We start from the raw sequence: 16,496 nt of genomic DNA, 5'->3' as shown, positions 1-16,496 counted from the left end.
GAAAACGAGAGCCATGGCAAAAAATACAAGAAATCAACGTAAATGTGGATGCCGAGAGGCCAAAGAGCTTCTCCTACAAACACGTTTGTTAATTGTTATGCCCAAGTAGCTTGAAATCCACATAACAAACTGTAACCCGCCAAACAACCGAATGGGCCTCACAACAAAAGCAAGAAATCCACATAGCATTTTGTATATGTAGGGGCACAAAACACTCCCAAACTACCCAAGTCATACAACTGAAACAGTTGGAGCATGGACATTGACAGAGATAACTCAAAGGTCGCTTGAAATGGTGGCCGGGAAACGCGGCATCATGTGTAGAGAACAACTCAAAAAATGTCTTATTTCAACACATTGAAAGCAAAAACACTGGAGAGAAAGCAACATCAACCTCAATGTTCAACAGCAAGAGTAAAGAACCACACAATAAGCCCAAGAGCCGGTCGGAAGTGGCACCATTGTCGGCAAACGAGAAGCAAACAAAATTCCCTTGAAATAAACTTGATTAAAAGGGCAAAACCAATTTTGAAAGAAAATCATACCTAGACCATCCCCAAATTAGCGACTGAAGTGTTCAAAGGAAAAACAAATGAAGTCCCATGGTAGACCCCAAAAAGTGTGCCTCACACAAGCAACCAATACCAAACAGATAGGGAAAAATGAAAAGAGATTGAATAAAGTTGGCGAGGAGTAGAACCAGAGATCTGAAATCTTCTCCATGGGCCTGGATCAAAACCGTCACAAGAATCTCTATAATCAATGCCGATAACAATAGAATTGCAAATAATCTCGCATCCACAGATGAGAGAGAAACATTCACATGAGAGTGTGAGAGAGAAACTCACATCTATAGATATGAGAGAGAAACCCCCTCTTGAGAGAGACCATAGGGGAAGAGTCCCCATGAATTTTGTGATGGGCCAAGATAGGCCATAAAGGAAATAAACACTTAAAAATAAGTCTAAAATTTTGGTTTCTCAAATAGATGCTTATTTCAGGTTTATTTTTCAAACACAAATAAGTGCTTATTATGTGATCCTCAAATAAGCACTCCAAAACTTAGTCTTAAAATTGGCCAAGACCTCAACCTTAACCAAAACCCAAAATTAAATTGGATTCATACTTTTCAACCCCAACCCTAACTCAAAATTCATGGCAAGGCGACCTATCTTTTCTGATTGGATTTGGATTAATCGAGCCCAAGTTGCAGCCATAGTAATAAAAAATACAAGTTGAACGGGCTAGGCCACATTTATGGTCAATTCGATGACAACCAATCAACCCACTCTTAAGTTTGACATAAATGTGTGCATGCATATATGCATACATGTAATCGTGTATCTATGTATATATACATGTTTATAGTTGAATTGGACTTAAGCCTACGTCTAATTGAAAAAATAAAAGTAAAACCCAAAGTTTGGGCTTAAGCCTACGCACATGCCGAGGACAAGCCCAGTCTGTGTAAATTGCAGGCTGCATTGATCTGTGACTGTGGTCGAGTCGGGATACGCAACTGCCCAAGGATTCCTAGATATGATCTAATATATATTATTAATTCACGTTTACAACAAGCCCGTCTAGCTCAGTCGGTAGAGCGCAAGGCTCTTAACCTTGTGGTCGTGGGTTCGAGCCCCACGGTGGGCGGTATTTTTCATCATGATTTCTTTTGCATTCGCATGCTTACTTATCGTACAATTTTTTTGTTTTTCGTTGTTAACGCTTCCTTTCTCAATCCGATCAGCCAGAGGGTGGGAAATTTCCAGGCTCTACAACACGCTCTTCCCTTCTGCACCAAGCCTCCAACTTCCAGAATTCGCAGCTCCAAATATCCAACTTCAATGGCGGCAGTGGCAAGATATTGGGTGGTTTCTCTTCCCGTTCAAACCTCCGCTTCATCCCTATGGGGTCGTTTACAGGAAGCGATCTCTAAGAACTCCTTTGACACCCCACTTTACAGGGTAATCTAAACAGAATTTTTTTTAATCGTTTCCAAATCAAATTCGTTTATCAGATGATATTATCTGGTAATTTGATTGAATCCCAGCATGGTTTTTTTTTCTTTAACATTGCAGTTCAATACGCCTGATCTCCGTGTAGGAACTCTAGATTCTCTTCTGTCGCTCAGTGATGATATTTTGAAGGTAGCCTTTTCAAGATTCAAAATCGAATTCCACATATTCTTTCATTCTAATTTTATATTGAAGTGATCCTTTTTCTTTGATTTGTGGAATGTGCAGTCTAATAGTTTCATTGAAGGAGTATCTCAGAAGATTAGGCGTCAGATCGAGGATTTGGAGAGGACTTCTGGTGTTGAGAGCAGTGCATTGACGGTCGATGGGGTTCCTGTTGATTCATACCTCACGAGGTAATGATGTTTGAGTGAATATGGCTTTGACCACTAAACTGCTATCCATCGCCAAAAGAAGAAGAAGAAGAATGAACTAGAAAGAAAGAAAAGTTGAGATCTTACCAGAAGTCTGTTTCTTACGAGGCTCAATTTGTTTCTGCCATGCAGATTTGTTTGGGATGAAGCAAAATACCCTACCATGTCACCTCTGAGGGAGATTGTGGATAGCATACATGTTCAAGTATCTAAAATTGAAGATGATCTCAAGGTAATGGTTCTTCCCTGCTTATTGGATTTTTTTAATAATCTAAAATCATCCAAGCCTTATATCCCAATCATATGGTGTCGGTTACAGGAAATCCGTTTTCGAAGTCATTCTGTTCTGTTTAATGCCATATCTATTGTTAAATTATTAGTACTTCTTACCACTTCCACATTTTTTCCTTTTTTTTTTTTGGGGGGGGGGTGGTTATTGTTCAGTCCACCCATAAACTTTAGAACAGTAACAGGTGGGGGAATGAATCACAATTCAAGGGGGGTTGTGAATCATAGGTGGAGTTGTTGGTATATAAAACCCAAAAACCTAATAAAAATCCCTGAGGTGGACTGAACTCTAAATTCCCCCTTTTTTGCTACCCCTACCCCTTTTAGCCCCTTCAACTTGCAAGACATCACTCCTTCACCGCTGCTGTCAAAGGTCTTCTATGCACTTAACTGAACCATCTTTCTACTTTCTCTCATTTTATCACCTATTGGAGCTACTTCTAGTTTCCTTTGAATGTCTTCATTTGTGTCCCTATCTTTTCTATTTTTTACACTCACCCATTTCAGAAAATGTGTTTCTGCCACACTCATTTTTTTGGACATAATGTTTCTTGACTGCCCAACACTCTTTAGCTGGCCTTACAATTATTTTTTATAGAATTTTTCTTTTACTCTAATTGGTATTCACCAATCAAATAAGATTCTGGATGCATCCCTCCATTTTGCCAATTCTGTTCTGATTCTATGGGCAACATCCTTCTCGATCTTTCCCTTTGTTATGAATTGTTGAACCAAGGCATTGGAAAAGTTCACAGTGAGTTATTTTTTGGTCTCCAATCCTAAGTGTTCCCTGATTTTCATTCTTATTATTAAATTTACATATCACATATTCTTTTTTAGTCCTACTTATTTTAAAACTTCTTATTTCTAAGGTAATTGTTCATAAACTTAATTTTGCATTCATTTCATCAATTAAAACATTGGCATCAGAAAACTTTTGCCAAACTCTGATGATCATTAGATTTAGTTAACCACTTTATCCATTTCTTTGTCTGCCCTTATTTAAGATTATATTTATACATCAAAACATCAGAGGACATAATGACAACTTTACAATTAATGATCTCATCCTTTCAGTAATTAATGCACCTATATAATGAAGTACAAGGGTACTCCAACCCAAAATACATTTGAAGAAGCAAACTTTGCATCACTTAGAGTCCAGCATTTGATGAGGATGTGGCAAAACAGGATTCTTGTAGCTTTCTTGAGAGTTAAGGTCTGTAACGCTGTAATATCGGCAGAACTAATGGAAAAGTTTATTACTATGCCGTTTGATAATGAAATACAATATTTTAACATGTTTTAAAAAAAAAATCCAAGATTACTCTATATCAGAAAGGATGATAAATGTTAGCACATTATATACAATATATTGTGGACACTTTACGACTCAACTGTAAATGTTTACAACCTTGAAATCATAAAAAGTTGCATGGTAATAGAATCATGGTAATTACTGAAAGAACACAAGAATCTGTCTGTTTGATTGTGGAATAGTCCCTGCATCTGTGTTCTCGTTCACTCAAGGACAAGGAAAACCATTTTGCAAAAATTCTTCCTTACGAATTACCACCATTACTGGTATAGCTCCAAAACTAATGGTCTTAACTTGGTGATACTCTAATCTGAAGTCAGAAGAATATTTTGGCACTTGAAACTCCTAAACAATGTTTATAAGAAAGGACACAACCAATAAACTGTCAAAACATTGATTTTTCAAAATTTTCTTTCTTTCCTTTTTTTCGAAAAAGCCCATAGGCATATTCATTCATCCGACTCGGTTATCAAATCTGATAGAATCACATGACTTAAAAAGTCAGGAATTATGGACCAAGTGCAAGATCGACTAAGAGTTAAGCCATGATGAGCTATACAATGTGCAGCATTATTAACAACTCTTGGAACATGTTGAACTGAGTAAGATGTAAGGTGAGAAAGAAAGCCTCTCCAGTGGACTATCACATTGTGTAGTCTCCATGGTGGATCGGCTTCATCCACCAACAGTAGATTAACAATATTAAGCACATCACACTCTATAATAGCATCTTGGAACTGCATAGACTTGGCAAATGATAAGCCCTTTAGAAAAGCATATGCTTCGGCAAGCTCAGGTTCACAAGTAGGGATTTTGCAAGCACAAGCAAAAAGGAAATCTTCCCTGTGGTTTCTAGCAATTATTCCAAGAGACGCGTAGTCCTGACCAACTGCAACATCAACATTAACTTTAATTGTTCCCCATGGAGGTTTTGCCAATGTACAACTGAAGGCTGCTCGGAGGGAGGATTAAGATTAGTATGAATATCACTATGCCACAAACCCAACACAAGATTCAGCTGGATGTGAGCCCTTAAAATGATCTTCATGGGCTCAAATTGTACTCCTTGGAAGATGTACTATTTCTTGCAAGCTGGGTTTGTCTCATATTGATGCCTCCTTGCAACAACCATCCATCTTCTCCTTTATTACCTTCCTTATCCATCCTCCATCACAGTGCAATAAACTCTGTTAAATCCATATACTGATGATGAAGGGGTCAAAATTGCATGCAAGCCAAGACCCAAACCTGATAGAGAAGGTGTAGTTAAAGGGTGGAGAGTTGGTAGAAATGAGACCCCAGTTACCCATCTCCAGTTCGTGGATGACATTTTAATCTTTTGTGAAGGGGCTGAGATTGAGAGGGTGAGAAGATTAAAGATGCTGATTAGGAACTTTGAAAGTATGTCTAACTTGAAAATCAATTTTGAAAAGAGTTGCATTGCAGGGGTTAATTTGGAGTCAAGAGAAGTGGAGGCTATTGCTGAGTGCTTAGAGTGTTCTATCTCTACTTGTCCTTTGACCTATTTGGGGCTTCCTTTAGGAGCAAATCCTCGGGAGAGTAGGTTCTGGTGCCCAGTTGTAGAGAAGTTTGAGAAGAGATTGGCTTCACGGAAAAAGAACTACATCTCTCTGGGGGGAAGAATCACCTTAATAAGAGCTACACTTGCAAGCCTTCCAACTTACTATCTCTCTGTCTTTAGGATCCCAACTAGGGAAGCTAAGAAGCTGGAAAAATTAATGAGAGACTTTCTTTGGGAACCAGGGGAAAATAGAAAAGACCATTTAATTAAGTGGGAGGTGGTGTGTAGGAGTAAAGAGGAAGGGGCTTGGGACTAGGGAACTTAATTCAGAAAAATACAGCCTTACTGGGGAAGTGGCTGTGGAGGTGGCCGTTAGAGAGAGTCAGGTTGTGGCATGAGGTGATTGGAAGGATATATGGATGCTCAGGGAATAGATGAGATGTTGGTGTATCAAGGCAGACAACTTCGACAACCCCTTAGAAGGCAGTGCACAATATTCTTACTCAGTTCCTCAGTCATATCAGGTATGATGTGTGTGATGGCAACTCCGCCCTCTTTTGGGAGGATAGTTGGGTTGGAGATGTTCCCCTGAAAACCCTTTTCCCTTCCTTGTTCTCAGTTTCTCGATACAAAAAAGAGGTTGTTTCCAAATTTTGCTCCTCATCGGAAACCCCTTGGGCTCCTACTTGGGATTTTGGGTTCCGTAGAGGCTTAAGGGATGAGGAGATTGAGTGCTTAGTCAGTTTACTCTGCCTTCTTGAGCAAGTTTGTTTGAACCCCTTTGAAACTGACAAAAGAATTTGGACACCTAGATTGGAAGGATCTTTCTCTTGTGCTTCTTTTTTCAAATCCTTTTGCTGTTCTAACCCTCAGCAGGCTTTCCCTGTTAAGGAAGTTTGGTGCAGACCTGTTCCCCCTAAGATCTTGGCATTCTGTTGGCACTATGGGAAAGTAAATACCTTGGATAATGGGATTGGCTGTTGGCATTCTCTGTATTTCCCCCAACTGGTGCATCCTATGCAGATCTCAGAGTGAGGACTGTTATCATTTGTTAATTTCTTGTTCCTTTACTGCAGAGTTATGGGATTGGCTTCTCTCTTTGTTTGGGAGCAGTTGGAACTTGCCAGCAGATTTAAGAATGCTTTTTGATCCCTCTACTTTTGTTTGGCAACAGAAAAGGGGTAAAATCATGTGGAGGTGTGCAAGAGCTGCATTGATATGGACAATCTGGGAAGAAAGGAATGCTAGAACTTTTTTGGAAAAGGAAAGGAACCTTCAAGAGATAAAGGACTGCATCCTGGTTAGGGTGATTCATTGGCTGAAATCTTTGGACTTGTTTCACCAATTCTCCTTTAATGACATTTGGAGGAATTGGGCAGCAGTGGCAAGTTGTTCCTCTTCCAAGACTAAAGTGAGAACAAGCTGGTCATCACCTCCTGCAGGCTTCTTGAAGTTGAATTTTGACGGAAGTAATCTAGGAAACCCAGGTCCTTCTGGGTTAGGTGGGGTGTTGAGGAATGAAGTCGGGAATGTGATATTTATCTTCTCAGGTCTGTTAGGAGTGGGAGACTCTACTAGAGCAGAAATATTTGCTGCCCTGCAAGGTGTACAGTTTGCAGCTCAATTAGGGGTGAACCAGCTAATAGTTGAAGGTTACTCAAAGGTTGTAATAAGCTGGTTGCAGGACTGAGAGTCAGTAAGTTGGTTCTTCAGGAATGAAATTAAAAAGTTTAAGGTGCTGACAAGAAACATGGATCTAAGAATACAATAGGTGGGGAGATCAGCAAATGCTATGGCGGACTGTCTAGCCAAGCAAGGGGCAGCTAGGGAAGTTTTGTATTGGGCAGAACTGCAACTTATTACTTTTGTTTTCTTCTTTAGTGGAGAGATCGCAGCTCGCACCTCTCCAAGGGCTGCTTGTATGTGCTAATTTTTCCAAATTAATAAAAAGTTCCTTTATTTATCAAAAAAAACAGTTTCAACATCTTCCCCACAGACTGGACATGCAATATCATTGAAATGAGAGTGCCTGGCAAGTCTTTTCTTTGAAGGGAAAACATTATATACACATTTCCACACAAACAGCTTGACTGAGGGGGGTAAGAGCTTCATCTAACATAGGTATCTCCTTTTCATATCATTGTGAAGGAAGCTAGATGTGGACCCACTTGGGGAATCAGTGGTAAGCAACTTAATGCACGATGAGGTTGTAACTTTCCCATGAAGGGTGTATGTCCACACAAGCCCATCAATGGCCTCCACATTTAGTTGAGATAGGGGCTCCGGCTTATATATAGCCTTGTTTCCATGTAACGACTCACAATATCTAAAGCTGTTTTTGGTTTGAAAGAAAAGGTAGGGAAGCCTATACAAACCTACCTTTCCCTTCCTTTGCCTTCCTCTCCCTACCTTTTCTTTCAAACCAAACATAGCCTAAAGTTCTGCATTCCAAGTGCCTGTGGAGACCTGTGACACATACCATGGTAGCATTGTGAACTACCATGCATTGCAAAACTTCTAAACGTCGTTCATTCTGCTAGAGTCCTAGTCCCTGAGTTTACCCTTTTCAGTCATCAAAAGGGTTTCTACTAGAAATTAAAAGGCAGAGAAAAGATCAGTGCACATGATGAACACTAAGCAAAAGATAAAAAAAAGAGGGCCACTTGTAAGATCCGTATCATCATTAATTAGCTTTATCTCATCTACTTGGGGACAGATACGTAAAACATGTTCTGTCATTCCATCCTTGTTGATCGTAATTCTATTAAAGCAAGGTAGCCATGGTTTTCTACTTGCTAATCCTTTCTAGATGTGGAAAACATCTCCTATGGGATCTAAAATCTAAAGCAAGATTTAATTATTTGAGTCAACAATTTGCTGTTTTTCTTCATTTTCTGTCTTATTTTGAACTTTGATCTCTTAGTGCAATAACTGTGAAAATTCCTTTGTAGCAGTTTCACCTGTAACTTAATCTGTGTAAATTAACATATTCTCATATTGACTTTGCCAGGTTCGTGTTGCTGAGTATAACAATGTCCGTAGCCAACTTAATGCAATAAACCGAAAGCAAAGTGGAAGGTATAACTGTGGTAACAGACTCTTTTAGAATGGAATCTGAGAGTGGACCTTTCTGTTTGTATGATGTTATACATTGAACCATTTTTGAGTTTTTCTTCTATCTTCTTTTTAAGTGCTGCTAAATCTGCATATGGGATTCCTATTAGGAGTTATGTGCCTGATGTCTTTATGTTATTGCAGCTTAGCTGTCCGTGATCTTTCAAATTTGGTGAAGCCAGAGGATATAATTACATCAGAACATTTAGTGACACTCCTTGCAATTGTTCCCAAGTATTCACAGAAAGACTGGTTGTCGAGCTATGAAACACTGACCAGTTATGTGGTAAGATTTAGTATCAATTCTTTACACTTTGTGGTGGATATGTTTGGCAGAAAGGCTTGTTAGGCTATGGAAACTGACCAGTTATATTGGTTTCTATGTATTGTGGATGGTGCCTTAGGGCTGTAATGCTAGAATATGGTTTGGGTGATTATCACTGTGTATTAATTAAGCTACACTATTTTAGGTTCCCAGGTCCTCTAAGAAATTACACGAGGACAACGAGTATGCTCTTTACAATGTTACTCTCTTTGGACGTGTTGCTGATAATTTCAAAACAAGTGCACGTGAAAGAGGATTTCAGGTGAGTCATTTTGCATACAAGGATGCTTGAGAAATAGCTATACCTTATGGATAAAAAACTTATTGCAATTTCATTCATCAAAATATATATATATATATATATATATATATATATATATATATATATATATATATATATTGCAATTCTCAAATGCAATAGTTTCAAATTATGCTAATTGTTACCTAATCCTTTTTCTTTGTACCCCTTGTTTGACATTTAGTTTAAATGGAAATCTCTTCATAATGAGTCTTCTTGTGATTCAGATTCGTGAATTTGAATATAGCCCAGAAACACAAGAAAGTCGGAAGAGAGAGTTGGAAAAGCTTATGCAGGATCAGGAAACTTTAAGAGGCTCCCTTCTGCTGTGGTGCTATACTAGTTATGGGGAGGTAAAATTTATACTTGCATCTATTCTTATCCTTGGATATTCAGTAGTTGATAAGTGGGAAAGTTTCCTTCTTTTCCTAGATTATGCTATGAGTTTTTCTTCTGTATAGTACCACTATATGTCTACCCAAGAAACCAATGTCTAATTTCAGAACCTTGTGTGCTCTTTTATATATTCTATTATATTGATGTAAATAGTCTGATTCCATGAACTTCACATGATGTGCCATTTTTCTTAAATATTTAAGATGTGAAATAAGGTTGAATGTAAGGCTCAAATCAGTTTCATATTCTATAGTGAGTGCAAAGTTGGTTAGACTGCCATTTGATTGCTGTCTTCTTTGGTAGTCTTCCCCCCTCCATTTCTCTAGTGACACAATATTCTTTTTTAAACTCAAAATACTGTTTCAGAAAATTTCATCTGAAAATGTTGTGCAGGTTACTGATGTCCAGTAGTCTAGTAAATAACTACAATTCAGTTCTCTTGTTGATTGGAGTTGTGTCTTTTTGTTTATTTAGTATATAGTGTCTCACTTTACATGAACTTATACCTGTATGTATCTGCCTGAGTTAGGCTGATAATACAATACTTCACTTTTCATTCTAAAAAGGGTAAAAAAAAAGAGAATGTTCCCCAAAAGAAAAAAAAAAGAAAAATCTAGTATGGATTTGCGACTGGATTTGTAGTGAACAAAATGCGTTAAATATTGTAATTTGTTATTGGTTTTGTTGATATAGAGTGGACAAATTTTTAGTTTTCGAATCAAGTTATTTAGTGAAGAACTCTAAACGATCCAGGAATGTTGCTTGTTGTGATATTGTTTGGGACCCAAAAGGTGAGTCTCAATCTACTGGAAATGATATCTGCAGTAGTTACTGGTACACCACAAGATCTGGACTCCCAGAAGGCCTCCATGTCTTTGTCTCTTTAATCTTTACCCTCTATTTATGAGACAAATTTTAGCTCAAAAAATCCTAGAGATGTCTAAATAAGTCCATTTTATGAGGAGACTCTTTAAAATAAAAAATTAACACTGAACAACCAATGTTACTTGGTGAAGATATCAATACAAGGTGTCATATAGGCTAATGTGGACAGTAGGATTGACAGGTAGACAATTGAGATCTCCCATGCTATCCCTCTATGTGGCAAAAATATGCTACTTTGTGTAGGGAATCTCTGAATTTGACCTGATTAGGGAACCTTTTTCCATATACACAATCATAAAATGCTTTTTTTTTTTTTTATGAGTCACAATCATAAAATGCTTTCATAACATATTTGTTGTTTTGAAAATTGTTATGGTTAATATGCATGTACATAAAAATGCCTATATATTGGGAAGGCGAGGTGAGATTTGTATTAATTATGAGGGTATCAAAATACAAGTATAGCTCATATGAAATGAGCAGCTATACATAGGAGAGGTCTCTGAAAATAATAAAATAACTCAAGCAGAAAAGATATTGATTATGCACAAATAGGGAACCGAATTTAAGCACAGGAATATCAGCACCAAATGGTCCATCCTCACTTCAATTATTTTATGTAATATTTTTTTTAAGGAAAGAAAACTTGCATTTTATATAAATATTGGTAAACCAACATTTTTACTGCATTCATATTGAATCATCTATTGCATTAGAGGTAAGATTGCCACCATTTCAGGAAGTGGGAGTTGGTGTTTATCCACTAGTTTTGCATAGGTTAGACTTATTTTAAATAAACCATTTCAGATGGGACTTGATTACCGATTTACTAAGGGAAAAAACACATGGATGAGAGGTTGTAACTAAGCCATTCTAGCTTTGGCTTTCGGAAGTGTTTGGAGTTTGGGCCCAGCATTTAGTTGGTAGTTTGGTACTATCTAGGAGCTCACCTAGGCCAAAATTTGTATTGTTTCTCATGACTCATGAGGACCATCTGATTGCTTGAAGTTTTAGAAAATTCTAGAAATAATGGTTTTAATAACTGTCCAAAAGAGTCCATATTGGAAAATCAGGTTAATCTGATTGTTGAATTTGGTTGAACTTTTAGGTGTGTCCCTGCGAATGATGCTTGCAACTTTTCCTTTGTTCATACCCTATTCTACCTTTCTACCTTATAGATCAACATTTTTTTTTTGGATCATTATGATAGATAGAGAGGATCCTGATGAAGTATGTGTAACTTGCCAAGTTCATTATTGATTTTGGGGTTGTTCCTTGATGTCCAAGTTGTAATGTGCCTATATTTGGTGGAATACAGCAGACTAAAACAACTTAAAACCTGTCATTGAGTCCCTTCTCTTTCTAGTTATCTTGTGCTCCTATAGAGAGGTAATTCTTGCTGCTTTGGAATAGTTCTGTCATGTGGTAGTTTTTACTACTATTTTCTTTTGTATTATACCTATCTTGGGTGGTCTTTTTGTGTGTTTCTTTCAGTAAGTCCACATATTTCAGTTTTTTTTTTTTTTTGGAATGTTTTAACTTGCAGGTTTTCAGCTCCTGGATGCACTTCTGTGCTGTACGTGTTTTTGCTGAGAGCATTCTGCGATATGGCCTGCCACCATCTTTCTTGGTAATCCTTCTCATAAGACCTCAAATATATTGCTGGGTTTTTAACCCTAGGTTTTATTTTTGACAAAGCATTGGTCCTTGATCTGATTTCAGGCAACAGTGTTAGCGCCATCTACTAAAAATGAAAAGAAAGTTCGCTCTATCCTGGAAGGGCTGTGTGACAGCACTCATAGGTGAGCCATTAAGCTATGTACATTCACAGATTTATTTTTTCCCTAATTATTGTCTTAGCTATTTTGTAACGTTTATGACAGACATATGTCAAGTGAACTTCAATAATTAGAGCAAGAGAAAAATTAGGACTTGGGAATGGGTGATGCATATGGTAACATAGCAAAGAATTCAACTATAAAAAAACATACCAAAAAGTTTAACATCCTCCATTTTGTCAGTTCCTGTTGGCCTAGGAGATGTTATAGGGAACATTTTCCCTATTGCTGCATTGCATCATCCTAATGACCAATTACCCACTATTTTGGATAACCAGAGTACTTGAGATGAATTGTTCCACAATTGAATTCTCCTGTTAGCCAACAGAGAGCTTTTAGTGAATTGGTTACTTCAGTAAGGCATGAATGATGGTGATGGGGTCAAACTTTACAATGTTTACATATCATTTGTTCTATTCTCCTCGTAAGGAAAAGATCTTTTTGAAGTGTTCATCATTGTGTTTACTATTGCCATATCATATGCAAAATTTAATATTGTACATCCTGATTCATTTCTCTCCCCAAACCTGCATCATATTATATCCTACACTTCATTTCATTACATATTCATTTTAAGTCTCCTATAAAAATCTTCCAAGTTTTCTCAAAATTGTCTTCGAATGTTTTCTTCTAAATCCACTTAAGGTGCATAAGCACTAATTATGTTAATGATTTCCTCACCTAAAACAAGTCTAATTATAATTATTCTATTCCCAAATCTTTTAACATTTACAATTTTTTTTTAAATCCTTATCTACTATTATCGCTACACTATTTCTATTATTTACCTCTCAATTATACCATAATTTGTAACCATCAATTTCTTTGACTTTTTACCCTTCCATTTAGTTTCTTGTAGGCATGCAATATTTAACCCTTCTCCTTTTCATAGTGTCTACTAATTTCATAGTTTTTCTTGTTAATGTTTCTACATTCCAAGTGGTTAAACGGAGTCATGTTTCTTGGACTAGCTTCTTTACCCATCTCCATCCAAAAAGGATGTAGGAACGCTTGCCTATTTGACACAACCGAGCGTTGTTGTGGCAGGTCATTTACGGGGACTATCGTAGCAAACCCTTGCTCTCTTAACACTACACTCGGGTTAGGGTACAACCTGCTGTTTTTGGAGAATGCCCTAGTATGATCACAGAAAGACAAATCCGGATCCATATCATGAGTTCGGAAAAAAATTTAGTACTGGCTGCCAACCTGGTTCCTTTATCTGGGCTTGGGACTGGCAGTGTAAGAGAAGCTCACACTGTCGGAGTTAACTACTATTACTTCCACTGTTAAAATTGGTATTCAATTTGTGATCCATATATTGAAGATTTTTTTAACCCAAGGGAATCCAATCCCATGGAATAAATTAATCAACTACAAGATTGAATCTTCTTTGAAGATAGCACTACTACAAGGAATGAATATAGCTAAACAACTTGGGTTTCAACATGTGGAGGTGGAGGGTGCTTCAAAATTGGTAATTCCTTGGGTGAGTGACAGCAACCTAGGAATTTGGACCTACAGACAAAATATGAGGGAGATAGAAGTATAGCACAGGAATTCGGAGCCACTTTCAGATGGGTTAAGAGAACTACAAATGGGATGGCTGATTCATTGGCCAAGCAAGGGGTGTCTAGGGAACAATTTTTAGGACAACATTATAATCGGGTTTAAATTTAAATTGTAATGGGGAGCTGGGTTCATAAGCACCAGCTTCAATTTGTACTTGTTTAACCTAAATTAATGAAATCTCATGCTTACTGAACAAAATAAGAGATTCAATCTTTCTTGTTTAGCAGACTCGTTGGCTAAACAAGGGAGCATAATTCAATTTTTAGTGTAAATTCTGTAGCTGACACTTTGTCCAGCTGTTTCCTAGCCATACTTGGGTAACATAGCTTAGAGGTGTCCAATCAAGCTGGTATTTTGTCTAATAGCTAAATGGGATCTTCAATGTGAGTCCGGATGAGCTGGAGACAAAAATGTGCACACCGGGCTGAGTTACCTATCACGGTTGGAAATGCCAGTGTTCAGTACAGATGGGGCCAGCAGTGAGCACTGGTGTGTTCACACGTGATAGGTAGCCCAGCCCAGTGTTCAGTAAGGTTAGGTTTAGTTTGGGAAGATTTCTACCAAGTAATCTAAAACTAGGAACTAGGTTCTATCGCACTTATGTTAGCACAAGAGCTACTGAGTGTTTCTCTCTAAGTCGCTTAGAAAACCATTCTTTCCGCTGAATAATGGTTCATAGAGAAGTTTTTGAACAGGTCATTTCTTCATCAAAACATTTCCTGTTTCACAATACTGTTTTTACTGTTTTAACGCTGTTGGTGATGATTTACAGTCTGACTATGCAGTCTTTTCTGTATCTTATGAATTACCCAAGTTGTCCTTAATTTGATAGTTTAGCTATCGTAATAGGCATCGTACATGCATATGTACATATGTATATTTGTATTTTCATTCATTTATTTATACTCAGCGGATATTTATATTTAAGGTCCTTGAATTGGTATATGATAGGTTAATAGATTATTAAATGTATGTTGTTGCAGCACCTACTGGAAATCTGAAGATGAAGGAGTGGTTGGTTTAGGGGGCGATGCTGATTCTCATCCATATGTATCCTTCACTATCAATATCATTTGAAGTAAGTCGGCTTTTAATGTTGCCGCCCATCCAAATCCCAGTTTAGAGGGATACTTTTTGCCTAAATAACAATGGATGGGGAGTAGTACAGACTGTATATTAGCGTAAGTTACCCACAATTCATTGGTTGTTTATTTATATATAGCTTCCTCGATCTCATTAGAGGGCCTTTTGGGTGTGGGGTGGTCTGAAATTTAAGTTTTGTATTCTAGATGCTTGGAGATTTAAACCAAAATGTTATCATAATTCAGAAAACTTGATGCAAATGTCTGTTCTCCAATGAGACGATTTTTACTTGTTCCAATGCATTTCATGATCCTCCTGCAAACAGCAGGTAGAGGGTAAATACATTTGGTTCCCAAAGCAGATATGTTCTAAGGTAAAAATCAACGTGAACATGGCAAATGCCTTCTCTCTCTCTCTCTCTCTCTCTCTCTCTAGAAAAAAAAATAAAGAAAAATATTCTAATTTTTAAATTCCAAGGCTAGGTTTGTAGTCTGTACAAAACTTCACTTCCCATTGTTAGGCAAAAACATGCGCCAGAAATTTCTCACCTGATTGGTGATTTGAACTCTTAATGTGTATTTTTTTTTTTGTGAGCAACGAGTGCAAACTGCAAAAGGGATGGGTAGGTCCAACCTGGGCCCAACCAACCTGAGCTTTTGCATGGGTTGGGCTTGGGTTTTTGGGCTTTAGGCTAGGCCTGAGCCTGAGATTCAGGCCTGTCCTGTATATATACTTGGGCTGTGATTGGGTTAAGATCTTTGGTAGCCTGAACCCAAGCCTGGTCCTAGTTTTGTGGAGTTAAGCTTAGGTTGGGCCAGGCTCAAGCCCAATGTTTAAATCTTTGGGTTGGCCTAGGTCGATCATAAAACTGACCCAACTCGCCTGAGTTCTGCCTGTTGTAGATTTCCTAGTTGTGTTTTGATCGTCAATTCGTCATAGCGCATATATAGGTCTTGTGGATTCCATGTATCACCATTTGCCGCTGTCTCTCCCCTTGAATTGATGGCATTTGTTTATCTTCAACTTGATTGCCACCCGAGGCTGTACAACTTTTTAGGCTAAGGCATGTCTGATGACACACGTTACATTGAGTCATTGACACCGGTATCTCGGATAGTGAGGGGTGAAGCCTTCTTATCAACGTTTTCAAAACCAGACTCGGACACAGTCAGACTGGAAAAACCAGGAACTGGACTCCTGACTGGTTCTGTTTAACCCCAAAATCGCTTTTTGGCCAAAAATTATTGATTTGGTCAGTGAACTGTTGACTTTGGTGGTTGGATCGTTGACCCGTTTGACCTGGGAATGGGTTTTGGCCATTTTTTGGGTTTTTTATATTTTTTATTATTTTTCTGTGGGAGCGGGCTGTCCATTCGGACCGAATAGCGGGACCATTTGACCCGGGAACTGGACCCCAGAACATTTCCCTGTCCGGTCCGATTTTAAAAACCTTGCTTCTTATTCATAT

The 16,496-nt window shown here is 37.9% G+C and overlaps 1 protein-coding gene and 1 non-coding gene across 2 annotated transcripts; both read left to right on the top strand.

The window, feature by feature from the left end:
• The first annotated feature begins 1,577 nt into the window (after positions 1–1,577).
• TRNAK-CUU (transfer RNA lysine (anticodon CUU)) lies at positions 1,578–1,650 on the top strand. The gene has a single exon. It is a non-coding gene; the product is annotated as a tRNA-Lys (tRNA).
• Positions 1,651–1,697: 47 nt separating this feature from the next.
• On the top strand, positions 1,698–15,288 carry LOC104591827 (V-type proton ATPase subunit C-like). Its single transcript, XM_010250877.3, has 11 exons — positions 1,698–1,964; positions 2,079–2,147; positions 2,244–2,371; positions 2,522–2,621; positions 8,528–8,595; positions 8,776–8,917; positions 9,102–9,218; positions 9,482–9,607; positions 12,082–12,165; positions 12,258–12,337; positions 14,929–15,288. Exons 1-11 carry the CDS (start codon positions 1,845–1,847, stop codon positions 15,020–15,022), a joined length of 1,128 nt encoding a protein of 375 aa, XP_010249179.1. The 5' UTR covers positions 1,698–1,844; the 3' UTR covers positions 15,023–15,288.
• Positions 15,289–16,496: the final 1,208 nt, after the last annotated feature.

The sequence above is a fragment of the Nelumbo nucifera genome, chromosome 4 (genome assembly GCF_055504915.1).
Source record: "Nelumbo nucifera cultivar China Antique chromosome 4, China Antique-T2T, whole genome shotgun sequence".
NCBI classification, from domain to species: Eukaryota; Viridiplantae; Streptophyta; class Magnoliopsida; order Proteales; family Nelumbonaceae; genus Nelumbo; species Nelumbo nucifera.
The sequence above is the reverse complement of the archived record's forward strand: the minus strand, read 5'-3'. Positions and strand labels throughout refer to the sequence as shown.

What these genes read in the sequence shown, in the direction of transcription:
- LOC104591827 (XM_010250877.3), top strand. Translation starts at nt 1,845, where the DNA reads ATGGCGGCAGTGGCAAGATATTGGGTGGTTTCTCTTCCCGTTCAAACC. An exon ending in TTGACACCCCACTTTACAGG is followed by an intron (nt 1,965 to 2,078) that starts GTAATCTAAACA and finishes TTAACATTGCAG; the next exon opens with TTCAATACGCCTGATCTCCG. An exon ending in TCAGTGATGATATTTTGAAG is followed by an intron (nt 2,148 to 2,243) that starts GTAGCCTTTTCA and finishes TGGAATGTGCAG; the next exon opens with TCTAATAGTTTCATTGAAGG.